Below are 22,068 nucleotides of genomic sequence, written 5' to 3'. Positions count from 1 at the left end.
AAACGGTCGAAAATATTATATTCGACCGATTTAGGTTGAAAATAAATCCAGTCGAAATTATACGGACGAGTTTAACACTTTAGGTTTTTTCCGCTCATGGTCTTGGTCGAAAATAAATTCCGGTCAAAAATATCTAGGTGGCGGGAAATTTCTCGCACTTTGAGTTCGTGAACGAGTTATTTCAATTCAAAAACAAACATAATTGTAGTAACAATGGCTTTCATATGTGTTGCTTACGCTCATTGGATCAATCTTGCCTGACAATCATAAACTGCCCCAAACCTACTATGCTATGAAAAATATGCTTAAGGGATTGAATTTGGATATGAAAAGATTGATGCTTGCGAGAATGATTGTATGTTATATTACAAGGAAAATAGCGAGAAGACGCGTTGTGATATATGCAATGAAAGTCGATACAAAAAACAAAAAGATCTTAACAAAAAAAAGATCCCATGAAAGGTCTTGCGCTCTTTTCCTCTCACCCCGAGACTGCAACGTTTGTTCATGGCTGATAAGACTGCGGATATGCATAGCTTTGAGGCTCATGCTAGAAAAGTTTATTCTCAGAATATATTCAAATTATTTGAGAACGAATTTATGCAGATTTTGCATTGCCAGCACAGCAAAAAAGTAGTTGCAGGTGTCGAGATGGTGTATGATGTAATTTTCAAGGATCATAATAGGCCACACACTGTTAAGGTAAATATTTCCACTCAGTTTTGCAAGTGTTCATGTGCTAAATTTGAGACATGAGGTATTCTTTGCAAACACATACTATATATCATGAAGCAAAAATTAAGATTAAAGATTATACATGCTGAATATATTTTGTCAAGATGGACCTTAAATGTGAGACATACAACCAGTTCAACGGTCAGTGGGAACAATGATGGTGCACCTGGTTTGAATATGGATTGCAACACTACAGAGGTAACGTCTCTTGAAGCTTGGATATTACGAGGTAATTTTAATAAACTTTATGAAAAGATAATTACTCGTAGAGACCTCTATGAAGTAATGGAAAAGGAAATAAAAATGTGGTGGAAAAAAGTTGGCGAGATTGAAAATAAACAAATGTCATCACCGGTGTCCGTAAATGTAGATGATTTTTTAGAGGCAAATATGACAGATAAAAGTCCGCAAGAGATGATGTTCAATTTCACCATCAGCGATCCTAGCAAATGCAAGACGAAAGGTAGACCACGTAATGCAGCACGAATCCCTACTTGAATGCAGCACGAATCCCTACTCGAATGCAGCAATCTCAAGATTTGAAGCAGAAAAGAGTTTGTGGAAGTTGTGGTCAGAAATGGCACTACAAGAGTACATGTAAAAGTAGTAAACAAATGATTTATGTAAAGTACTCTGTTTCCTTGTTTTTTTTATTGCAGAAGTTCTTCTCAACTTTGATTTGGTTTCAGATTTTTATTGAACTTAAGTTCCATAAGTTTCTCCAACTAATTTAGCCTATATTCATTTCTGAAAATTCTATCAAGTTTTACCAGTATGTTGGCCAATGTATTATAGTCCAGGCACCTTTATTGTTGCAGGATTTTTGAATGCTACTATGTTGCCAGATAATATTGTTTTACTTGTTTGCAAATCAAGAAATTTGCTCTCTGCTTTCATTTATTTTGTGAAACAGAATAGTTTATAAGCTCATTTTAGGTATATCTAGTGGCTTTGTCCGCAAGTTCTATAAAACCGGGTCCTGAAGTTTGAGTATGGACTTGTTTCTCCAAATTTTAGTGCAAACCAAAGAATAATTTACAAGGTTTACCAAGTTTCAGTTCACATGGTTGGCATCAGCAGCATTGCAGTTTCAGTTGCCGAGCATGAAGGCCTTTGGCTTGCCCTGTGCTGCAACATGCCAGAGGATGCTAAATATGATGGCTGTTACTGAAAGGCAAAAAAGGAAAGATAGTATGTGCCTTAGAATCTACTAAGTTGTCAATGTATAGCTCTTTACAGAACAAATTAAACGAGACAGTATCAAGCATCCGCATATGAAATAATGCCAATCTTGGTCCAAAACTGCTATTCTCTTATATTTCACAATTTCCATCGTTCTTGCTGCATCGATTTTGTGATCGTTTTATTTGTGTTTGCTCATATTTTGGACTGCATCTCTGTATGTTGCACAAGCTACTAGTACTTGATCAGGCTCACGCTGGTATTTGAACTATGCAGAAGCAAAGGGGTAATATGACAAATATGCTTTGTGGCAACCCTGTTACTATCACTACTACACATTTGTACTTACATAGCGGTCATTTTTAAACTTACATAGCGGTTCCAGGCACTATACAAGACAGCGCTATGCAAGTACAATAAGCTTACATAGCGTTTCATTTTCCACTCTCTAAGAATATATAGTTACATAGCGTTTGAGAAAGCGTTATAAGAGTAAGCATCATCCAAGTCAATCTACTTCAACAGCATTTTCATAAACGCTATACAAGTAGCATGTGTATCTCATAATCTTCCTTGCATAGCTCTTATATAAACACTATAAAAATAAAAGTTGCATCTTTCCTACTTATTTGTATAGCTATTATTTAAACGCTATCCAAGTAGAAACTTTATTCAAATCCTCAATATTTTAAAAATTACTAATATAATTAATTTTCTTCCTTTTTATATATGCAATATGGAAAAATTCACAAATTATTCAAAAAAAATACTTGATCCTTATTCCAATAAAATTACATTACTTAATTACTGATGAAATTATTTGTGTACAACTGAAATCAAGTCAACATAAACATATATATTGAACATAAAACATGAAATCCACCGTAACTCAATATTTCTTAATTTAAGAAACTACTATACATAAACTACAATTTTTATAAAACATAAAACTACTTCTTGAGCTGCTTGTCCTTGAGAAACTACAATTTCTAATAAAACACAAAACTACTACTTGTGTAACTTGTCCCTTGAGAAACCGATTATAAAGTAACCTGCCCAGTGTATGTGAAAGGCCGCAATTTTATCCAGAGGCTACGTCTTCAATCTCGAAGTATATGTAAACTGTACAAAAAAAAATAAAATCATTAAGAATGCCTTATTGATATAATACACTTGTTGAACTCTTAGCTCTTTAATTAGAAAAATTAAAAACACTGACATTAACATCAACTTTTGTTCATTGATACACATATACCTCACACAAATACCTACAAAATAAAAAGGTATACAAAAGACACTTTTGCTGCTAGATTAGGATTTTTGGATAAATATACCTCACACAAATACCGACAAAATAAAAAGATAAGTATATATTAGAAACTGTTTACAAAATTAAGAAATATATTAAGTACAATAACTGATGTATAGAAGCAAATGCTGCACTTAACTACTGACCATCCACATTCTTGCTAGCTGTTGAGACAATGGTTTCTATTGTGACATTAAACTTAAAATTAAATTAAAACTATAAGAATTACAGGAGTGCACTGTTTAAACCACCAATAATGGACAACCTAAAATTAAAGCATCTTTAATCTTAATTTAGCAAATTCTATCATAATCTTCTAGTCATCACTGTCTCTAATTCTTGAAATGCAACGTTAATAATACCAGATTAGCCTAATATGGAACCTTAAGAAAAATTGTTTAAAGGACACTAATGATAAGTTAAAAAAATGAAAAGTAAACTAGCACTGTAGAGAAATTGAAACCAGTGATGAAGAAACAAAGAGATACCGTCGATCACAATTCACAGCCAAACACACAAGGACAGGGTCTGTCATTAGTATTCCTGGAAATAAAAATGGTGAGTACAAAGAAGACAGCTGAGCTGATGATATAACTAATTAGCAGTATACAATTATAAAACCTGAGTTAGGCTCTATGTAATAGCTAGTACTTGGAGACGATTGAGATTTGAGACCTTATAAGTTCTGTAAAACATTACAGTAGTCTAATAAGAAGAGTATGCCTCAAACAACTTCTAAACTTTAGAATGATGGTTCATTAATTTACAGAACTTGCAAATACAATAAAACTTAGCAACTATGATACCATAATGTGAGCCAGAATATCGGGCCTGTTACCACCGGCGTTTGGAATATATGATCTCACATAAAATATCAATTAATCCAGTGGTACAAGACATGGTTGGCTAGCTGGATCACCAAGTACTAACAGGTAGTGATTAAATAAAACTTCAAATTTAGGCAAAAAAAAACAAATTAATTAACTAAACAAAAGTAATGATACTAATTCATTTAAGTTGCAAATTTAGTACTAAATTTTGCGCATCAAGTTAAAGCGTAGATTTCTTAGAAACCCTTCAAAGAGACTGACTTGTATTTCTGGTTTCTTAGTGTCGGAATCATGGATTATGAAAATATTAAAAACAATCCTAATTTAATAGTTGACCGTACATTTCAAAATGACCCAAAGCAATTAACCTTAACCTTATAGAGTAGTAACTTAAACATGCATCGATATGTCGTTAAATTTACTCTTGACCCCTCCCCTCAAATAAAATAAAAATATATAGTAATATAAAAACAAAAGGGACCAAAAATGACCATAAATCTCTTCCACACTTGCTCTCATTCTCATACACTCATAGTAAAATGTACAGCAACATCACTGCTCTGTTTTCCCTCTACAATTATTACTCTGTTTCAAGAACAAAATGGCTCATATTTCAGCTCAAAGTTTAATCCCAGAGACTTTCCGGGACATGTTTCTATCTGCCACAGCTTCTACAATACTGATATGGGCAATGACGGAACTACTGAAGTCTAGCTATAAGCCTGGTTGTTAAAATTAATCCAATTAACCATCACCCAGAAAATCAAACATGGCATATATATATAGAAACACAAATTAGAATAATAGAGCAGAACGCAAAAATCAAAACCCTAAAACCTAAAATCGAACAAGTTAAAGATAACCCAAACAAAATAATTAATCACAAATCCAATATAATAGACACAGAAAATAATTAATTAAAATGCCTTCAATATACACACACCTATGTATACACACAAGTTAGAACAATACCTCATTTCTTTAATGAATGATTTGATTCAGCAATTATAGACACAGACGACGTGGTGTGTAAATAGAGGATTAAACTATCAGTGCAACAATTGATTCACCGATGCTTTTTGCGATGGTTACATGTTTCAGTACTGTATCATGGGGCCATGGGTAGTGTATCCTGTATCGTGCGTAACTGCGTGGTGATTTTAGTATAAAGAGTTTAACTGTAAAAAATAAAACTACTCGGAAGTTGGAACATGTTAACTACAACTACAAGAATGGTTTTACAAATGCTATACAAGTATTAATAAATTAGATATTAGATATATATAATAAAATATTACTTAAAATATGTTTACTTCCATAACATTTATTGAAACGCTATTATAGTCTTCCTAATATTACTTAAAACATGTATTCTTCTACATCGTTTATGGAAATGTTATTATAGTATCTACAATATTACTTAAAATACATATACTTCTATAGCGTTTATAGAGATGCTATTGTAGTATCTGCAATATTACTTAGAATGCATATACTTCTATAGCGTTTATAGAATTATTATTGTAGTAATATTTTATTATTATTAGTATTTTTAATTCTTTTAAATAGTAGCTTACATACTGTTTTTTATAAAAACGCTATACAAGTAATATACTTAGATAACGTATACAAACAAACACTATTCAAGTACCATCGCATAAGCTTAAATTTGTAGTAGTGTATATTTCTTAAGCAAATCATACTCCATGTACTTTCAGTAACATCATTATTAATTATAAAAAAATTGTTTTCAAACAAAACGTGTTAATTCTATTATGTCAAAATTATGATGATCCAAGGCAAAGTTGGCATAATTAAAAAACACAGCAGCTACTACAAATCAACTATTATGTCTATGCAGGTTTGGAAGAAGAGTGGATACAACACATTGACAGTTGAGTGGGTTCTTTACATTACAAATGAACTGTATCAAGTTGTAGATGTCTCTGGTAGTAATGGTGTTTAGTATATTCATGGTAGAGCATCGCCGCATCGGAGGAGAAGCAAAAGAAGACGCGACAAGAATATATATGTGTGTATAGCTCATGCAGTAACCATTTTTCTTTTAATAATTAAAAAAGGCAATTGCTCCTGTGTTTGTGTTAAAACGTTCACTGGCATATCGTTTTGACCTCATATAAGGCATATTCTTATATGAGGTTAATCTCACCTTCATTTTTCTCATTAAAAATTATGTATCACTTATAATAATTTCTCTTTTTTAATTTAAGCAAAACGGTCTTTATGGTGCTCATAAACTATGGAAACATGGGCATTTAAGCTGAATCAGTCATTTCGTTACAAGAATACAGTGGTTCTACTCGGTTGGCAGTTGGCACAGGTTGTCCAATGCACATTACTTGTATATGTGAAAAATATTTTTGACCGGAAATGACGGTCAATTTTACCCGTTTTTATAGTAGTGTAAGTATTAACACGATGGGAGAATAAAAAAAAGATTTTTATTTGATTCTATCCCTATACATATATATATATATATATAATTTGATTTTAAAAATAATTATTATATAATTTATTTGAATAATTAATAAAAAAAAATGAATCTTAATAATTGCCTTGCTGCTCAAAACAAACTTTGCATCTTCTCGTTATCAATTCAATCTCATACATATTCAACCATATTTTATTCAATCTATCTATCAATTGCATTTAAAAATATCTTAACTAAATCAATATATAAATCCTCACATTTTCTTAGTAGGATGAAGCACCATATGTTAGTTTTCAAAAATTACATCAAGAATTTAACTCATAAGTTATAATCTACTGGTCTTCAACAATCTTCAAAAGATAAGGATTTTTTCATTTTTCTGGATTTTTACATAATTATTAACTTTCTTCTTCAAGACAAAAATTGCAACCGAAACAAAAGACACAAAGGAAAAAGCGGGTGAAAGCCTGTAATATCTCTTTCCTACACTTGCGTGACCAAAATAACCAAGGTCAGTTAAATTGCCCAAAATACCGATTTATATACGCACCTTCTGCATGCGCGATCATTCTTACACGCTCAAAATAGCTGTAAACACGTGTACTGGTTATGTGTGTATGATTTATACGCATATTGGTTATGCGTGTATGATCTATACGCATATCAGACTATCGGTTATGCTTGTATGCAAGAAAGAGAGAGATAGAATTAAGAGTAGGGAAAAAGATATTAAAAGGGAAGACTCCTTGTAAGCGAATGAATCAGAGAGTGAGGACACAAAAATAATGAATGGGAGAGAGGGCTGATGGGCTCCATGTTAGCATCCAGCTACTGTATGATGCATTACGCATTTAAAGAATGCGTGGTTGATTAGATAAAAAGGGCATTCGTTTCTGGTATTGATATTTTAGGCAAGCGTCGTTTAAAAACATGTTAATTAGGTCATTTTCTCGGAAAAAGCACTAAGATTTGTATGAAACGTTTACATGATTATCCTGTATACATGTTCTTCCTGTTTAGTTGGTTAAACTTAAAATGGAAAAGGGAGCCCATTAGTAAGACCGATTGAAAAGATTCAAAAGCCCATCAAATAAAAATAATTATTGGGCCTATCTGTGTAAATTTTAATACACTTGTTTGTTCCCTGTGGACTATGGTATAGCATATGACTGCATGTTGAACAGAACATCCAGGACCCAAAGAAAGGGAGAAATATATGTTTTTCTCCCTGTTATAAAAAATATTCAATTTAATAGATTAATCTCAGCAATGTGATCGATCGATTTGATTTTGAAATTCGATTAATTTTTTTAAATTTTTTAATCGAATTATATATATATATATATAGTAATTTATTAAAATTAAAATATTATATCATTTTAAATATGAAGAGTCTTAAAATTTATGATATAATAAATACATATTTGTTAATAAATAACTAACAAAATAGTAACTATATATTAAATAATATTTTAATATTAAAATACAACCGATTTTCATTCAATTAACCCTTCTAATTAATCTTCAATTTCTAATTAGTCCCAAATCAATAATTCAACCGATAAGCAATTTGTCTAACACTTGTTTTTCCTGCTAGCCTCGTGTTAAACATGGCCTTTCTAGCTTGTCCACTAACAAAAGGCTTTAATCTAGTTTTTAATTTGTACTGGTTAAAGCTTTAAGGCTAAAAATCTTTTCTGACAAAATAATCGGTGGAATTTATAAAAACTACCGGTTTATTTATTTCACGCTTTTATTTAGAGGATTTAAATTCACAAACCTTATCCCTGGTCCCGTATCAACACTTCATTTCTACTATTCTCTTTCCTCTTCTCCCACATTTTCAATCTCTTTTTCACCATTTTATCTCATTCCCCTGAGCTCATACATCAATTAAATTTAAAGCAAGTAAGTATTATTTGTTATTTATTAATTATGTTCCTTTTTGTTTATTTCTTGTATAATTAGAAATTATGTGCGAATTGTTAAAGAAAAATTAGAAATAATTAGTTACTAATTTTAATTGTTTCTATAGAGGAAAAATATTGGGTGATAATTATAATTATTTCCTTGTATAAAAAGCTAGAGAATTATTAGCTACCCTCTTGTAAGCTACCGACAGTATTTGGTTGCTTTTAATCAAAAGCCAACCGATTCGATTACTTTTAGCTAAAAGCGACTATATTTTCATCATGATTTTTAGCCATTTTTCCTGTAGTGATGTTTTATATATTATTTGTTCCATATATATCTCAAAAGTCATATATACCTATATCTTATATTTTTTTATGTATTTCAAGCTTATATTTGTCCATTTATACTTACATATTTATTATGTATTAATATTTTATTGTTAATATATACTTATTATATTTATTGACCTACAATTAATTCAAGTATTTTCTAATAATTGCTTATTAAACTAATATTTTCTCTAATTATATATTAATAACTCATATTTAATATAATACTAGCTTATAACTCGTGTCATGCACGAGTGATTTATAACATTTATAATTTTATTGTCATTATTTGAAATTTGATTGAAATACAAATTGATCATACTGAGCGAATTTTTAAAATTTTTGGCTTAATTGATAATAAAAAGGTTTAATAATTAGAACATGTTATATATTAAGGAGACCCATAAAACTATACCGACAGAATAAAATTATTACTCCCTCTGTCCCTCTCATTTGTTTACAGTTACTATTTTGAGATGTCCCTCTCATTTCTTTACATTACCATAAATAGTAAATTTTTCTCATCATTACACCCACTATCTTCCCTCACTATCTCATATTTAACAATAAAAACTACTATTACACCCACTACTTGCCTCCACTATCTCAAATCTATTATTAAATATTGATAGGTCCCACCACTTTACCCACTTTTCATCTAACTTTACTCATTTTTCATACATTGTCTTGGTCTCCGTGTCCCCCTCCAATGTAAACAATTGAGGGGGACGGAGGGAGTAATATTTTTAGTTTTCGTAGAAGCATGATGGCTAAAAGAAGAAACTGCCAAGTGAAGTTAGGGGCTATGAGTTGAGCTTTGAGAACCATTTTTTGTGATGACATCGATATTGCTACTTTTAGCTTTCGGATCTGATGATTCGTGGATTCTTGAAGGACATTTTGTTTATGAAGGAGTGTGTTTGGAATCTTGAAAAGTTTCTTATGGATCCCCCACTACAGCGGAGAACATACTTACCTTTCACTGTATTAGAGCCGTGAAAATGTAGAATTGTGAACATTTAATGATGGGAGATACCCAAATCGTAGTTTGAGGACCTTGAACTGTTTTTCGTTTCGTCGTTAAAAAGTACCGTCAAGGTGTGGAGGGTATGGGGCTGTATCCACTTGAGATGATGGTCTTGGTCTTGGTCTTCTAAGCATCCTGATGGAGATGACACTAAATTGAAGTCTCTTGGAGTGTGCCGTATAGGCTTTTGTAAAGTTCTTAAAGATTTATATTTTCAGCCTTTGTTTGCTTAAAACTTTGTCACTAATGCATGTTGGCGACTCTTGTTTTGCCTTTGATGGCGTACATCTTCAACTTCATAATTGAAATTTCACTTTATTAAATGCTTCATGCACGAAAAAAGTGTAGAGAAAAATTATTGAACCACTTTAAGGTTATGCTTTTTACTTTTAAGGATACTCAAAGAGTTGATGGAGCACAGAGGCAGATTATTGAACCATTTTAAGATCGTCTCTTGAAATATTTAGAGACACTCAAAGAGCTGGTGAAGCAAAGAGGTGGATAATTGAATCACTTTGAGACCATACCATGATATTTATGGGGACGCTTGAAGAGCCAGTAAAATGGAGAGGAGGGTAACTAAAACACTTTAACATGCTCCAAGAGTTGGTGAAGCAAAGAGGAAGATAATTGCCCCCACTTTAAGTCAATGAATTTTTTCCTTTTTAAGGACGCTCAATAAGCTGTTGAATTGGATTCATATCTTTTTTATTCCCATCGAGATTTATTTCTATGGATTCCCATTGTAATTCATTTTTTTTGGATTATTATTGTGATTTAATTATATTATGCTCCAGTAGCTGATGAAGCGCGAAGACAGATTGTTGAACCCCTTGAAGGATGTGTCTAGTAATTTTTCAAAAGACTTTAGCGCTTCATTGGTTCCACGGCTCATCGCTCCTTTAACTTAGATCCATGAGATTTCTTTGTGAGCTTTAAGGAAGCTCTAAGAGTTAATTTTTAAGGCTGGTTTAAGAGCGAGATGCATCAAGAGGGACACTCCAAGAGTTGTATATAAGGACGATTTAAGAATGATCTTTTAAGGACACTCTATGAGCTGAATTTTATGGACGCTCAAGAGCTAATGAACCTCGATGCAACCTAGCTAGATTCTGATGAAGTCGTTATATAAGCTATATCAACCGGTAGCTCTGATAGCTTGGAGCTCCGCCTTGTTTTTGGTTCTGCGGTTTTGAAATTCTCCTTATCAAATCCATCATATCATTGATTTAATTTTCCTTGTGCAACCTGTGAGCTCCGCTTTGAGGCGTATTTTCTTATATTTCTACCGTGTCTTGACTTCAAGCAGCCTTCACTCCATCTGAATCCATCTTTCAGATCTAATTTTTCTTCCGGACGCTCGGTGAGCCAATAAACCGATAGCGAAAAGGTGGATAATTGAACCATTTGAGGTCGTGCCTTTTATTCTTAAGGATGTTACAGTAGTCAATGATTTTTTTTTTGGACTTCCTTCATGATTCATTTCTTTTGGACTCCGAATCAGGATTCATGATTTTAAAAAACATTGTGAGAGTTGATAGAACGCGGAGACGGACCGCTAAACGACTTGAGGAATGTGTTAAATGCTTTTTTGATGATTTCTTAAGCAAGCTTCATAGAATTCTTGAGAGTCCCTTTTGATATTGTATGAAACTTTGAATTTTTATATGAGAATGTCATAAAAAATGAAATGAAAAGTATGAGGTCATGAAGTAAGTGAGATGTGTGATAGTTGTGTACTGTGAAACTTAAATGAAACAAGAGATGTCGGTAAATAATATTAAATATTTTTTTTAACGGACCTTCCATGAAGTAAAGAGCCTACAAGCTTTGGATGCTCTAGGTACTGAAGAAGTGAAGAAGCGGATTATCGCACCACTTTACATATATGTCGGGTACTTTTTTTAGAAATTTTAGTGCTTCATCGGTTCAATGGTTCAGCGCTTCCTTTTTTGGTCAAATCTGAATACATCAGCTTTCTTTTCGAATTCGATTGTGGCTCCCTATCACAGATCCGCTTATGTTATGATTCACATCTTCAGACTTCAAGGCGATAGATCTCTTTTTTGTTAGCGAACTTTGACGGCCAACAACCTTCGTTCTGTGTCGAAGGCTTAGAGCTCGTCCTCGAGACTAGCTTTTTCCAAATGAGTTGAATATGTGTTTTTTAGAAGTCTTGCAACGACGAAGGTGGGTGATTGGGATTCAATTTCCGGAGTGTCGTCATGTATGGATACTATATAAATGTGATTGTCAATTGTAGTTGTATTTCGGATTTGATATATGAATAGTTTTTATATTAGTTTAGTTTTGGCAAAAGTTGTAGATGGAAGTAGTACTCCCTCCGTCCCAGCCAATTCTTTACGTTTGGTTTGGGCACGGAGGTTAAGAAATATGTATAAAGTAGTGGAAAAGAGGAAGAAAAATGGGTGAAGTGGTGGGACCCATCAATTTCTAATGAATAAAAGAGAGATAGTGGAGTAAAAGTAGTGTGAAAAGGGAGTAAAAGTAGTGTGAAAAGGGAGGAAAAGTTGGGAAGTGGTGGGACCCATTGACTATATTTGGTAAGTTTTGGAATGTAAAGAATTGGATGGGACATCCCAAAAAGGAAACTGTAAAGAACCTGGTGGGACGGAGGGAGTATAAGAATGGATTCTTTGTTTTGTGTATACACTTTTTTGTTAAAAGAGGAAATAGAGGACATGTGTGTTTGACAGCTCCGATTATATTTGTGAGGGTCACTGACTTTGAACCTTTCTCGTATCTCTCTCTCCAACCATTTCTTCCGGTGAAAAACTTGGTTGGAACATTGTAGACCCTCGTTTTAGCGCCATATATTAAGATATAGTCGGGAATGTATGTATTATTCTCGTTAATCTCTAATTTTACATGGGAAGTTCTATCTCCAATTTCCAACTCTTATATTTGCCTTTCTTTCCTATGTAGATAGTTTGTTAGGTATACTTTTTGGACTTGGACTGTTGCTGGGCTGAGATTGGTAGTACTTCAAGTTTAGTCCAACACGGTGATATATGGTATTTTATCAAATATTTAATTTATAATTTAAAAATATTATATTAGGAGGTATCTCTTTAAGTTGCTCTCGCATAAAGAGTGAAATAAACTTATGAATCACGATTGAAGGGATTTTACGGACTAAAATGATATAATATAATTCTATTATGAGAGATAAATTCCTCATATATAAGATATACCGAAACATTTGGAATAATGTCATTAAATAGATAAGCTTAATAATACCTGGTAGTATCTAACCAAAAGATTTCCCTTTGGCTTGTGATACTATTATAGTGGTATTTTTCTCCAAGTTTCTTTCAATTTTTTGCTGCTGTTGCCTCTTGGTGCAATTTTCTTCTTTCTCCTTTTCATTTGGTTTCAGTTTCGCTTTCTATATTCTTTTGTTCATATTTTCTTTTCTCCCTTTCTAGTTTTTTTCCTTTGCTTTTGTGCCTCTAGTTTCCTTTTTCCATTACTCTTTGGTGCTTTTCAGGTTTCTTTTTCTTTATTTTCTAGTTTTTTTTCTTTTTTCTTCTCACATTGTCCTCTCTCGTGGAGACTGTATGCCTATTTGTTTTGCATATTCAGGCACAAAATTTCACTGTCTAAATATCCGGAAACATCTATGCATGACTTTTGATTAGATGGTGGACTTTAGTGAATGAATTTTCTTAGACTTTCTTTAATTGCGGGTCTTGTTTTGCTTTATGGGTGTTTTCTTTCGAGAGTGAGAGGATTTTATCTAAATTTCTGAGGACATTACTACATGCCCTTCGGTTAAATAGAAAAACTTTACTTGATAGAAAGAAGTCATTCCTTTCGGATATTGTACTTTAATACAACTCATTCACGTGAAAGTGTCCTATGATTTAAAAAAAAAAATATCATGACATTAGTTTCGAGTAGTCAGTGTGTTGATTAGGAGTTACTAGTAGGTTGCGAATTGGAAAATCCCTTGTATAACATTTAATTATCGTTTAATCATGCTTCGAAGCGAATGAAATTACACCGACGCACGGTCATCCAACTCTCAGCCTATTAAGCATATACCAACTCCAAACATGCCCTTAGTTGGCAGCAGCAGCGGAGGATAATTAGAGAGAGAAGAAATGGTGAGGCGGAATATTCTGAAGAGATGCTTGTGGATGAGGTTTAAAACCACAAAAGCGTGAAACGTGTATAATAAGTATGTTTCCACCGCACAGCACTATTTACATTAACACGTACATCCAAACCTTACACGACGGAGACTTGTCCAAAGATTCTAACTACAGCAAGGGACCCTTCATTGCCCCCAAAAGCTACTACTATTTCATGCCCAAGGGTGTTTATAACATTTGATTGTTTGAATATAATCGCTTGAAATTTGTGATAATGTTCGTTGTATAAAAATAATTAGTATAAAATTATGATAATATTACTCAGAGCCGGCCCTTGGGTAAGGCGACCAAGGCGACCGCCTAGGGCACCACTTCGACTTGGGGCACCAAAATTTTCATATATTTAATATATATACTCTTATATACATGTTTTTTTTATTTAAGATTAAAATTTAATTCAAAATGAAAATAAATAAATGTGATGCATTCTTATTCTTTTGTTTCATATACAAGTTATATACTACTATTTTTAATTAAGAGATGTGTAAAAAAAATTAAGATATAAAAATACGGGGCACCATTTTTCATTTTCGTCTAGGGCACCCAAATCCCTAGGGCCGGCCCTGATATTACTGTAAAATTGATAAGTTTACTAAAGAATAATATATTATCTTAAAATATGTTGTAATTTTAGACATTTATTAATCCAGACTCTTGGTTATATTTTTAATTTTAGGGGTATCCAAATATTAACATGTTTGTTAACTCACAAATTTTAAAACATTTGTAAAGATTGTATACATATATTACCAATATGAATTTAAACAAAACAAGATTTTATATTAGAATTTCCATAAATTGTATCAAATATGTTTAATCAACTCGGATTATATTGGTTGAATTCGCTAAGTATTTAATTAGTATATTAAATAAAGTAATTTTAAAGATTAGTGTGAATTTTTTCACACATAATTAATCCAATAAAATTCTACAACAACTACCTAGACTTAAAATAAGCAATTTAAAAGATACTAGCTTATAGCCCGTGCAAGGCACGGGAGCTTTTTAATTATTTATAAATTTTTTAAATATATTTTAAATGGTGTGAAAAAATTTAATTTATAAATAATAAATTAAAATTGTATGTATCATGCCAAAGTATTAATTCTTTCTATCAAATTTTAAATTATTTTAAGTAAAATATGTGACGCCAACTCCTATAAGATTATATTTATAAATGTAATTTATATTAGCATTATTATAATGTGATTAAAATATTTTTTTAAAAATTTTATGGTTCGAGATTAAAATTGATAAACACAATTTGTTTTAAATTAAGAAGATGAATCATAAACATGCAATAAGATGGTAGAATTTGTTTTGGATTAAATAAAAAGTTTTTGTATTCATTCCTCACATAAATCGGGCTTATTAATTTTAAAATATATTAGATAAAAATAATTTTGTGACGGCGCGATTTATATAATTCTACAAATAAAATTGGTAGAAAATATTTATTTTCGATTACAAAAAATCATAAATACATGAAATACAGAATTTGTTTTGGATTCAGAATATGAATTATAAACATGCAAGTAGATATCAGTTGTCTTATGGAACGGGAGTTAATTTTGTTCTAATCTAACGGTGCTTATTTGTTCAATATACGATCCGATGGATAAAAATAATTTTGTGACGGTGCGATTTATACGATTCTACAATTAAAATTTGTAGGAAATATTTATTTTGGATTAAAAAAAAAACAAAAACACTTGAAAGACAGAATTTGTTTTGGATTCAGAAAAGGAATTATAAACATGCAAGTAGATGTCAGTTTCCTTATAGAACAGAATTTAATTTTGTTCTAATCTAACGGTGCTTATTTGTTCAATATACGATCCAACGGATGATAAGCTTTTGGACCATAGGACCATGCGACCAAATTATCTCCCTTACGCTTATTATATATAAGTATATAATATATGGAATAAATTTAATCCACAAATTAAAGAGATTCAGCAAAATCTCTGTATTATTAGGCCATTTAAATCACATAATACCGACTTAAATTCGTCGGCACAAATCGAATATATTTGAATTTGTATTAGTTTGATATTCCCATTTTCTTAAAAAGTTAATATCCTTCCATCCCTTTACATTTTATTTTAATTTGTGACCTGTCAAATTGATTATATTTTGACTGGAATTTTCATATAATATATAATTTAGAAAAACAATAAATAAATGATTCATAATATTTAATCAAAAATTGATCAATTTGATTAATCGAAAATCAAAATAAACATATAAAAAATATGAAAAAAATGATTTTACGAAATTCGAAAAATGTGCGAACAAATCGGATAGTCGGTGGAAACTGGTATCTACCATTCCGTAATAGTTTTGCTTTTGTACTCCTCTACCCTGTATCTTAAGATTCTCCTCCCCTCTCCTCGAAACACTTCAGTATTCACTAACGGGCAAAACGTCCTCGGGATTCCACAAACCAAACGCAACCGAACCGAACCGAACCTAACCTTGTAACGAAAACTCATAATCAAAATGCCCCCACCTCTGTCCGGCTCTATCTCTGTCCGAGTGAGCGTATATATTGGGGCCGTTTGGCCAAGCTTAAAAAAAGTGATTTCGTGTGGATTAAAAGTGAGAAGTAAAAAAGTTAATAAAGTGTTTGGAAAAGAAGCAGAAGTTAGCATTCTCAGCTTCTTAAAAATGCTTCTGCTTATTTACACAAACGGATCAAAAGAAGCAGAAGCTAAAAGCAGGTTCTGCTTCTGAAAACCAAACACCCCCATTGATCTTATCTCATCTCTTAATGGCCCACGTCATTGCCAGCTTCCCAACGGAATATTCATTATTCATCCCCAAATACCTCCTTTCATCTCTCTCCCCAATCTCTCTCTCTCGCCTCCTAGATTTGTTTCTACGCGACGCCCCGACTCCGACCCACCCCCATGACCCTCTCCGTCCAACCAAATTAAATACTCTCAACCAACATTTACACATACACATCTACGCAACATGATAACACTGTATTATTCTAATATTCCAATAATAATAATATATCTTGTATTCCAAGTTTATTCCTTTTCATGATTCTACTAAGATCCTTATATTCTTCGTCTCTCCGGATCCCTCTATGCTTTTTCAAATCCCCTTAATTATTTATTTAATCTCTCGGTCCCCTCTTACCAAATATATATACGCCTCTACTTTTCTTTTTCATCTCATCAAACTAAATAAAAACCATGATAATCGACAATACCGAATCCCACAAAATGCAGAAATCTTTAGACTACATCGAATCTCTCGAAGAAGAACGTCGCAAGATTCAAGTGTTCCAGCGCGAGCTCCCCCTCTGCCTTGAACTTGTTTCGCAAGGTACATGATTAAATTTAAATTTGTTGATTTTTTTTTTTTGATCTCGAATTTTTACAAAAACACGTATAAATTTGTGGGTTTTTGTTGTTGTTGTTGCAGCTATTGAGAAATGTAAGAAGGAGTTTTATAGGCAGAGGCAAGAATGCAGTGAGCAAACATCAAGTGAAGGGCCAGTTTTAGAAGAATTCATGCCTATAAAAAGAGCTTCTTCTTCTGAGGAAGATGAACAAAACTCTAAGAAAGCTAAGATAATTTGTGTTACCGAAAGTAACCGCAGTGAAAAATCTTCGAAAAAATCGGACTGGCTTAGATCTGTTCAGTTATGGAATCAGACCCCAGATCCACCCTCCAACAAAGAGGTAAAAAAAAAAAAAATTAATCACCGTAATATTAATGCAAATTTAAAATTTTCTTTTTGTTGAATTAAATTTTGTAATTTTTTATCGTTACAGGATGCCCCGAGAAAAGTGACGGTGGTTGAGGTGAATAAAAATGGCAATGGGGGTGCTTTTCATCCTTTTAAAAGAGAGGAGAAGAGGGTGGTGGTGGAGGCACCGCCGGCAGATGGCGCCGCCAGCTCCACGGCGGAGACTGGTGGTAGTAGTGGTGGATGTAAAGGTGAAGAAAAAGATGATTCGCATAGAAAAGCTAGGAGATGTTGGTCGCCTGAGTTGCATAGGAGGTTCTTGCAAGCCCTGCAACAACTTGGTGGCGCTCATGGTACTATTAATTTAATTAATTTACGATATTCTTCGAATTAATGTACTTTCGAATTTTGAGTGTATGTTCGAAAAATTGAAGTTGTATCATGTATTTTATTTATTTTTTGATTATTTGCAGTGGCTACACCAAAGCAGATTAGAGAATTGATGAAGGTTGATGGGCTAACTAATGATGAAGTCAAGAGTCATTTACAGGTTTGTTTCTTTTAAACTTTGAATTAATCACTGAATTGTTCAGTAATGCTTTTGCTTAATTATGATTGATAACAAGTTGTTACAATAATCCGATCACAGAAATAGTACATACGAAATGTGAGTATTAGAAGTAATATTGATGCTTATATTAGTAGCATCCATTCTGAGATTATTCTTTTCGGAACGGGTATATGATCAAATGATATAGAATTAAATTTTAGTATATGAATATATATCACACAGAAAATTCTTTAGTAGTTAAGAGATTACTTGTAGTTATTGAATTTCATTAGAATGACACAAATAATTCTTGAATCACGAATACATGCATACTCCCTCCGTCTCCGGAGACTTGGTATATGCACGGAGCGGCACACATTCTAAGCTTCTCTAGAATATAAGCTTTTTATGGGGCTGTTTGAGTGAGCTTAAAATAATTATTTCTTGCTTCAAGTAAAAAAAGCGAAATAGAAGTTAGAAGTTAGTTAAGACTTATAAGTAATTAAAGTGTTTGAAAAAATGTAGAAGTCATGAAACAAAAACTTGGAATACTATTTTTTTATAAGTGCTTCTTGACATTTTACACAAATGGCACGAAAAGTGTTTCTAATCTAAAACTTCTGGAGCGTTAAGCCCCAGCCAAACACCCACATTGTTCTGTAATTCATTTTTATTCAGAAAAACTATTAAATTTTTATTCAGGCAAAAAATATCAAAATAAGTTATTGAAATAGAGAATATTTTATGAAAGTACTATAATGCTTGTCAACTAGTAAACGTATATAATTAAATGGACGGCGGTAGTATGAATATGGTTAGGATTTGGTTTCGGATGCTTATAAGTGTTGTGTTTTTTTTACAGAAATATCGTCTGCACACAAGAAGACCAAGCCCATCAAGCAACAACGCACAAGCACCTCAGTTTGTGGTGGTGGGAGGAATCTGGGTGCCACCGCCACCAGAATACACAACCACCAATGCGAATTCCGGCGAAGCGGGTTCCATTCGATCTCCCCCTCCTAACGGAATTTATGCACCGAAAGCCACATTGCCGAATGCTGTTAGAGAAGAAGCAACAACAAATAACCCAACGCAACAAAGTGAAACAAATTATTCTGATAAAAATGGCAGCTATAGTAAAACTGCAAGTCGTTCTGAGTCACCCTCTACCTCATCTTCTACACACACTACTACAGCTTCACCTGCATATTGATCATTATAGATTAGCAGCGGCAGTGTAATTCGTTTGACAATTTTTTGGGGATTTTTATCATCGTTTTGACTTGAAATATTAGAGCACAAACTTCGGGAGTTTTAACTTGTTTCGTCTATTTTCCTAAACTCAATGATTTTTCTACGACAAAATAACGGCAGTAACTATTGTAATCTTCTGCAAATGTATTCGTAGTGAAAATGAAAATGATCAATCACGAATAGATTATTATAAATTGGGTTTGTCTAATGGGTGTTCATGGCCACACGCTAAGCGCGGAATTTTAAAAGTTTGGGAGGTTTGATTGACTCTCATATCTTAATAATGATGGACTCTTTTGCGAATACAATAACTATACCAATCAAAATCTGTTAAACACATCAAATTCCGCGCTTAGCATATGCCCATGAGCACACACCAGACAAACCCTTATAAATTTTATAAATTTCTTCAAATAACTCTGATGATAGTGCGATATTAGTACTATTTTGTGTGCTGATTAATTAAAGTTTTAGCATCTTAAATAATCACCGATCAAATTCACTAGCGAGTAAATTATAACCGTCCATGACACATTTGATTTGATAACTACACCCGAAACTATAAGACAAAAGCTTTGTACACAAACCATCACTTACGAGACTATTACTATCTTTTGATTCTTATAGAACAATGGCCTTGGAATATGCCAGGTATATGTGAACAGCATTATATCATAATATTAAAATACTAACCGTATTATTATTTGATTGGTCAAGTATATTCTCCCACTTTCGTCGTTATTTTAAGTTATCTTGTAGGCATAAAATATATTCGGATACTCGATTCCAAAGATTCCTTTCCTCGGCATCAATTTCTTGTTTTTCTATTTAAGTTGGCCCTTCGTGATGAAACAGACAGCCAGCCAGCAACATATAATTACTGCCTACCTAATTAAAATCATCGAGTCAAAAAGCGCTACCTATTTCAATTACTCCCTCTATCCCATTTTAACTGATATTTGACTTTTTAACACGTATATTGAGATGCAAAAAACCTATATCTACACTTAATAAAAAAATTCAATTTTTATATCAAATTAAAATTTAGATTCTAAACTTTCATTTGATATACATTTTATAAAGAATGATTATATTTAGATATGATTTTTTTAACACCTTAAAATACGTGTAAAAAAGTCAAAAGCAGTTAAAATGGGACGGAAGGAGTAATTTTATTGCTTATCCGCCAACTGTATGCATTTATATTTTGAAGTTATTAAATAATACTCCCTCCATTCCATTATATTAGTCGTTTTGTTATTTTGCACACATATTAAGAAGGGAAGATATTAAGAAGGGAAGCTATGACCTGTTTTTTTAATTAATACAGCTTAGATTTCATGTTACTGCTTACGGGAATTGTCAACATTAAATTCTCTCTTTTACTTTTCTTTTACTCTCATCCATTTTCCCCTCTGTAAACTCTCCAATAAAAATTTTTCTTCCCTCCAATAAAATTCTATTCCCTCCACAAATTAAAACTTTGGTTCTATGTGTTATTTTGATATTATTTCCTATTCTATATAGTGAAGGATAAATATGTTTATGAGTTACATTATTTTTTTTTAAGAGTAACATAAATTATACTCTTGACTTAAATATTTAATCATGAAGAAACTTCTCGTTGCTTTTTTAAAGTTAATTATTCATATATAATCACTCTAAAATAATTTAGTTTAAAATTAGTTATAATATAACAATGTTTTTATATCAAGGTTTTATGTAATTTATTTTATATTATCAAAATTTTGAGAAAAGGTTAAAATTATATTTTCTACAATTTCTTGTATTTAAGAAAATTAATTTTCTTTCATATATAATCACTTTCTTATATTTAACCAAGTTACATTTGAAAGTTGAGTTTCATTCATATATAATCACTTTTAAATAATATACTTTGAAGTTCTCAAGATTTTGAGAAAAGGCAAAATCTATTTTATATTCTGTATTTATATATGATCGTTCTAATATAATCTAGTTAATTTGAAATTAAGTACAATTTATATTTACTATAAATATGATCAAATCAAGTTATATATCGTCATCTTTAGTTGATGTTGTTGCAAGAATTTGTTTAATATTGGCCTTGTAAAGATCCCGAGTTTATTATATTAATGAATTTGACTGCTTAACAAAAAAAATTATATTCTCAAAGTTTTGAAAAAAGGTTAAATCTATATTTTAAATAATTTCTTGTATTTAAAAAAATTACATTGAAAATTAACTTTTATTCGTATATAACCACTCTTAACTAATTTAGTTTGAATATACATGTGTGTGTGGAAAGTGTGATATATTCTCACAATCAAAGAAACAATATTTTAAAAAAAAAAATCAAATTAATTAAGTGATATATCACCGTATTCATTTAATATTGTTACAAGAATTTATTTTATATCCTTAAAGTTTGAAAAAAAAATCATATTCCTATTATTTAAAAAAATAAATTGTTGTATTTAGTTATATTTAAATCAAATTAAATACATAAATGAGCACTATAAAAAATAAGAATGAAATAGAGTATTTTAAAAAAAGAAAAAGAAATAGAGTGGGTGAGCATATGAGTTTATACGGAAACAAAGAAAGAGATAAAAGAGTACAG

The 22,068-nt window shown here is 31.8% G+C and overlaps 1 protein-coding gene and 1 long non-coding RNA gene across 3 annotated transcripts; one reads left to right on the top strand and one right to left on the bottom strand.

Annotated features, from left to right (window-relative positions):
• Positions 1–2,753: 2,753 nt before the first annotated feature.
• On the bottom strand, positions 2,754–5,542 carry LOC108195437 (uncharacterized). Of its 2 annotated transcripts, XR_001801511.2 has the most exons (3): positions 5,029–5,525; positions 3,715–3,769; positions 2,754–3,039 (listed from the first exon to the last, which is right to left on the bottom strand). It is a non-coding gene; the product is annotated as an uncharacterized LOC108195437 (long non-coding RNA). The 2 variants fall into 2 exon arrangements; XR_010285513.1 differs by having other exon boundaries at positions 3,715–5,542.
• Positions 5,543–16,922: 11,380 nt separating this feature from the next.
• Positions 16,923–19,530, top strand: LOC108194033 (transcription factor HHO3). Its single transcript, XM_017360924.2, has 5 exons — positions 16,923–17,295; positions 17,395–17,654; positions 17,748–18,015; positions 18,136–18,212; positions 19,075–19,530. Exons 1-5 carry the CDS (start codon positions 17,163–17,165, stop codon positions 19,423–19,425), a joined length of 1,089 nt encoding a protein of 362 aa, XP_017216413.1. The 5' UTR covers positions 16,923–17,162; the 3' UTR covers positions 19,426–19,530.
• Positions 19,531–22,068: the final 2,538 nt, after the last annotated feature.

Source organism: Daucus carota, chromosome 7, assembly GCF_001625215.2.
Source record: "Daucus carota subsp. sativus chromosome 7, DH1 v3.0, whole genome shotgun sequence".
Classification (NCBI taxonomy): domain Eukaryota; kingdom Viridiplantae; phylum Streptophyta; class Magnoliopsida; order Apiales; family Apiaceae; genus Daucus; species Daucus carota.
The sequence above is the reverse complement of the archived record's forward strand: the minus strand, read 5'-3'. Positions and strand labels throughout refer to the sequence as shown.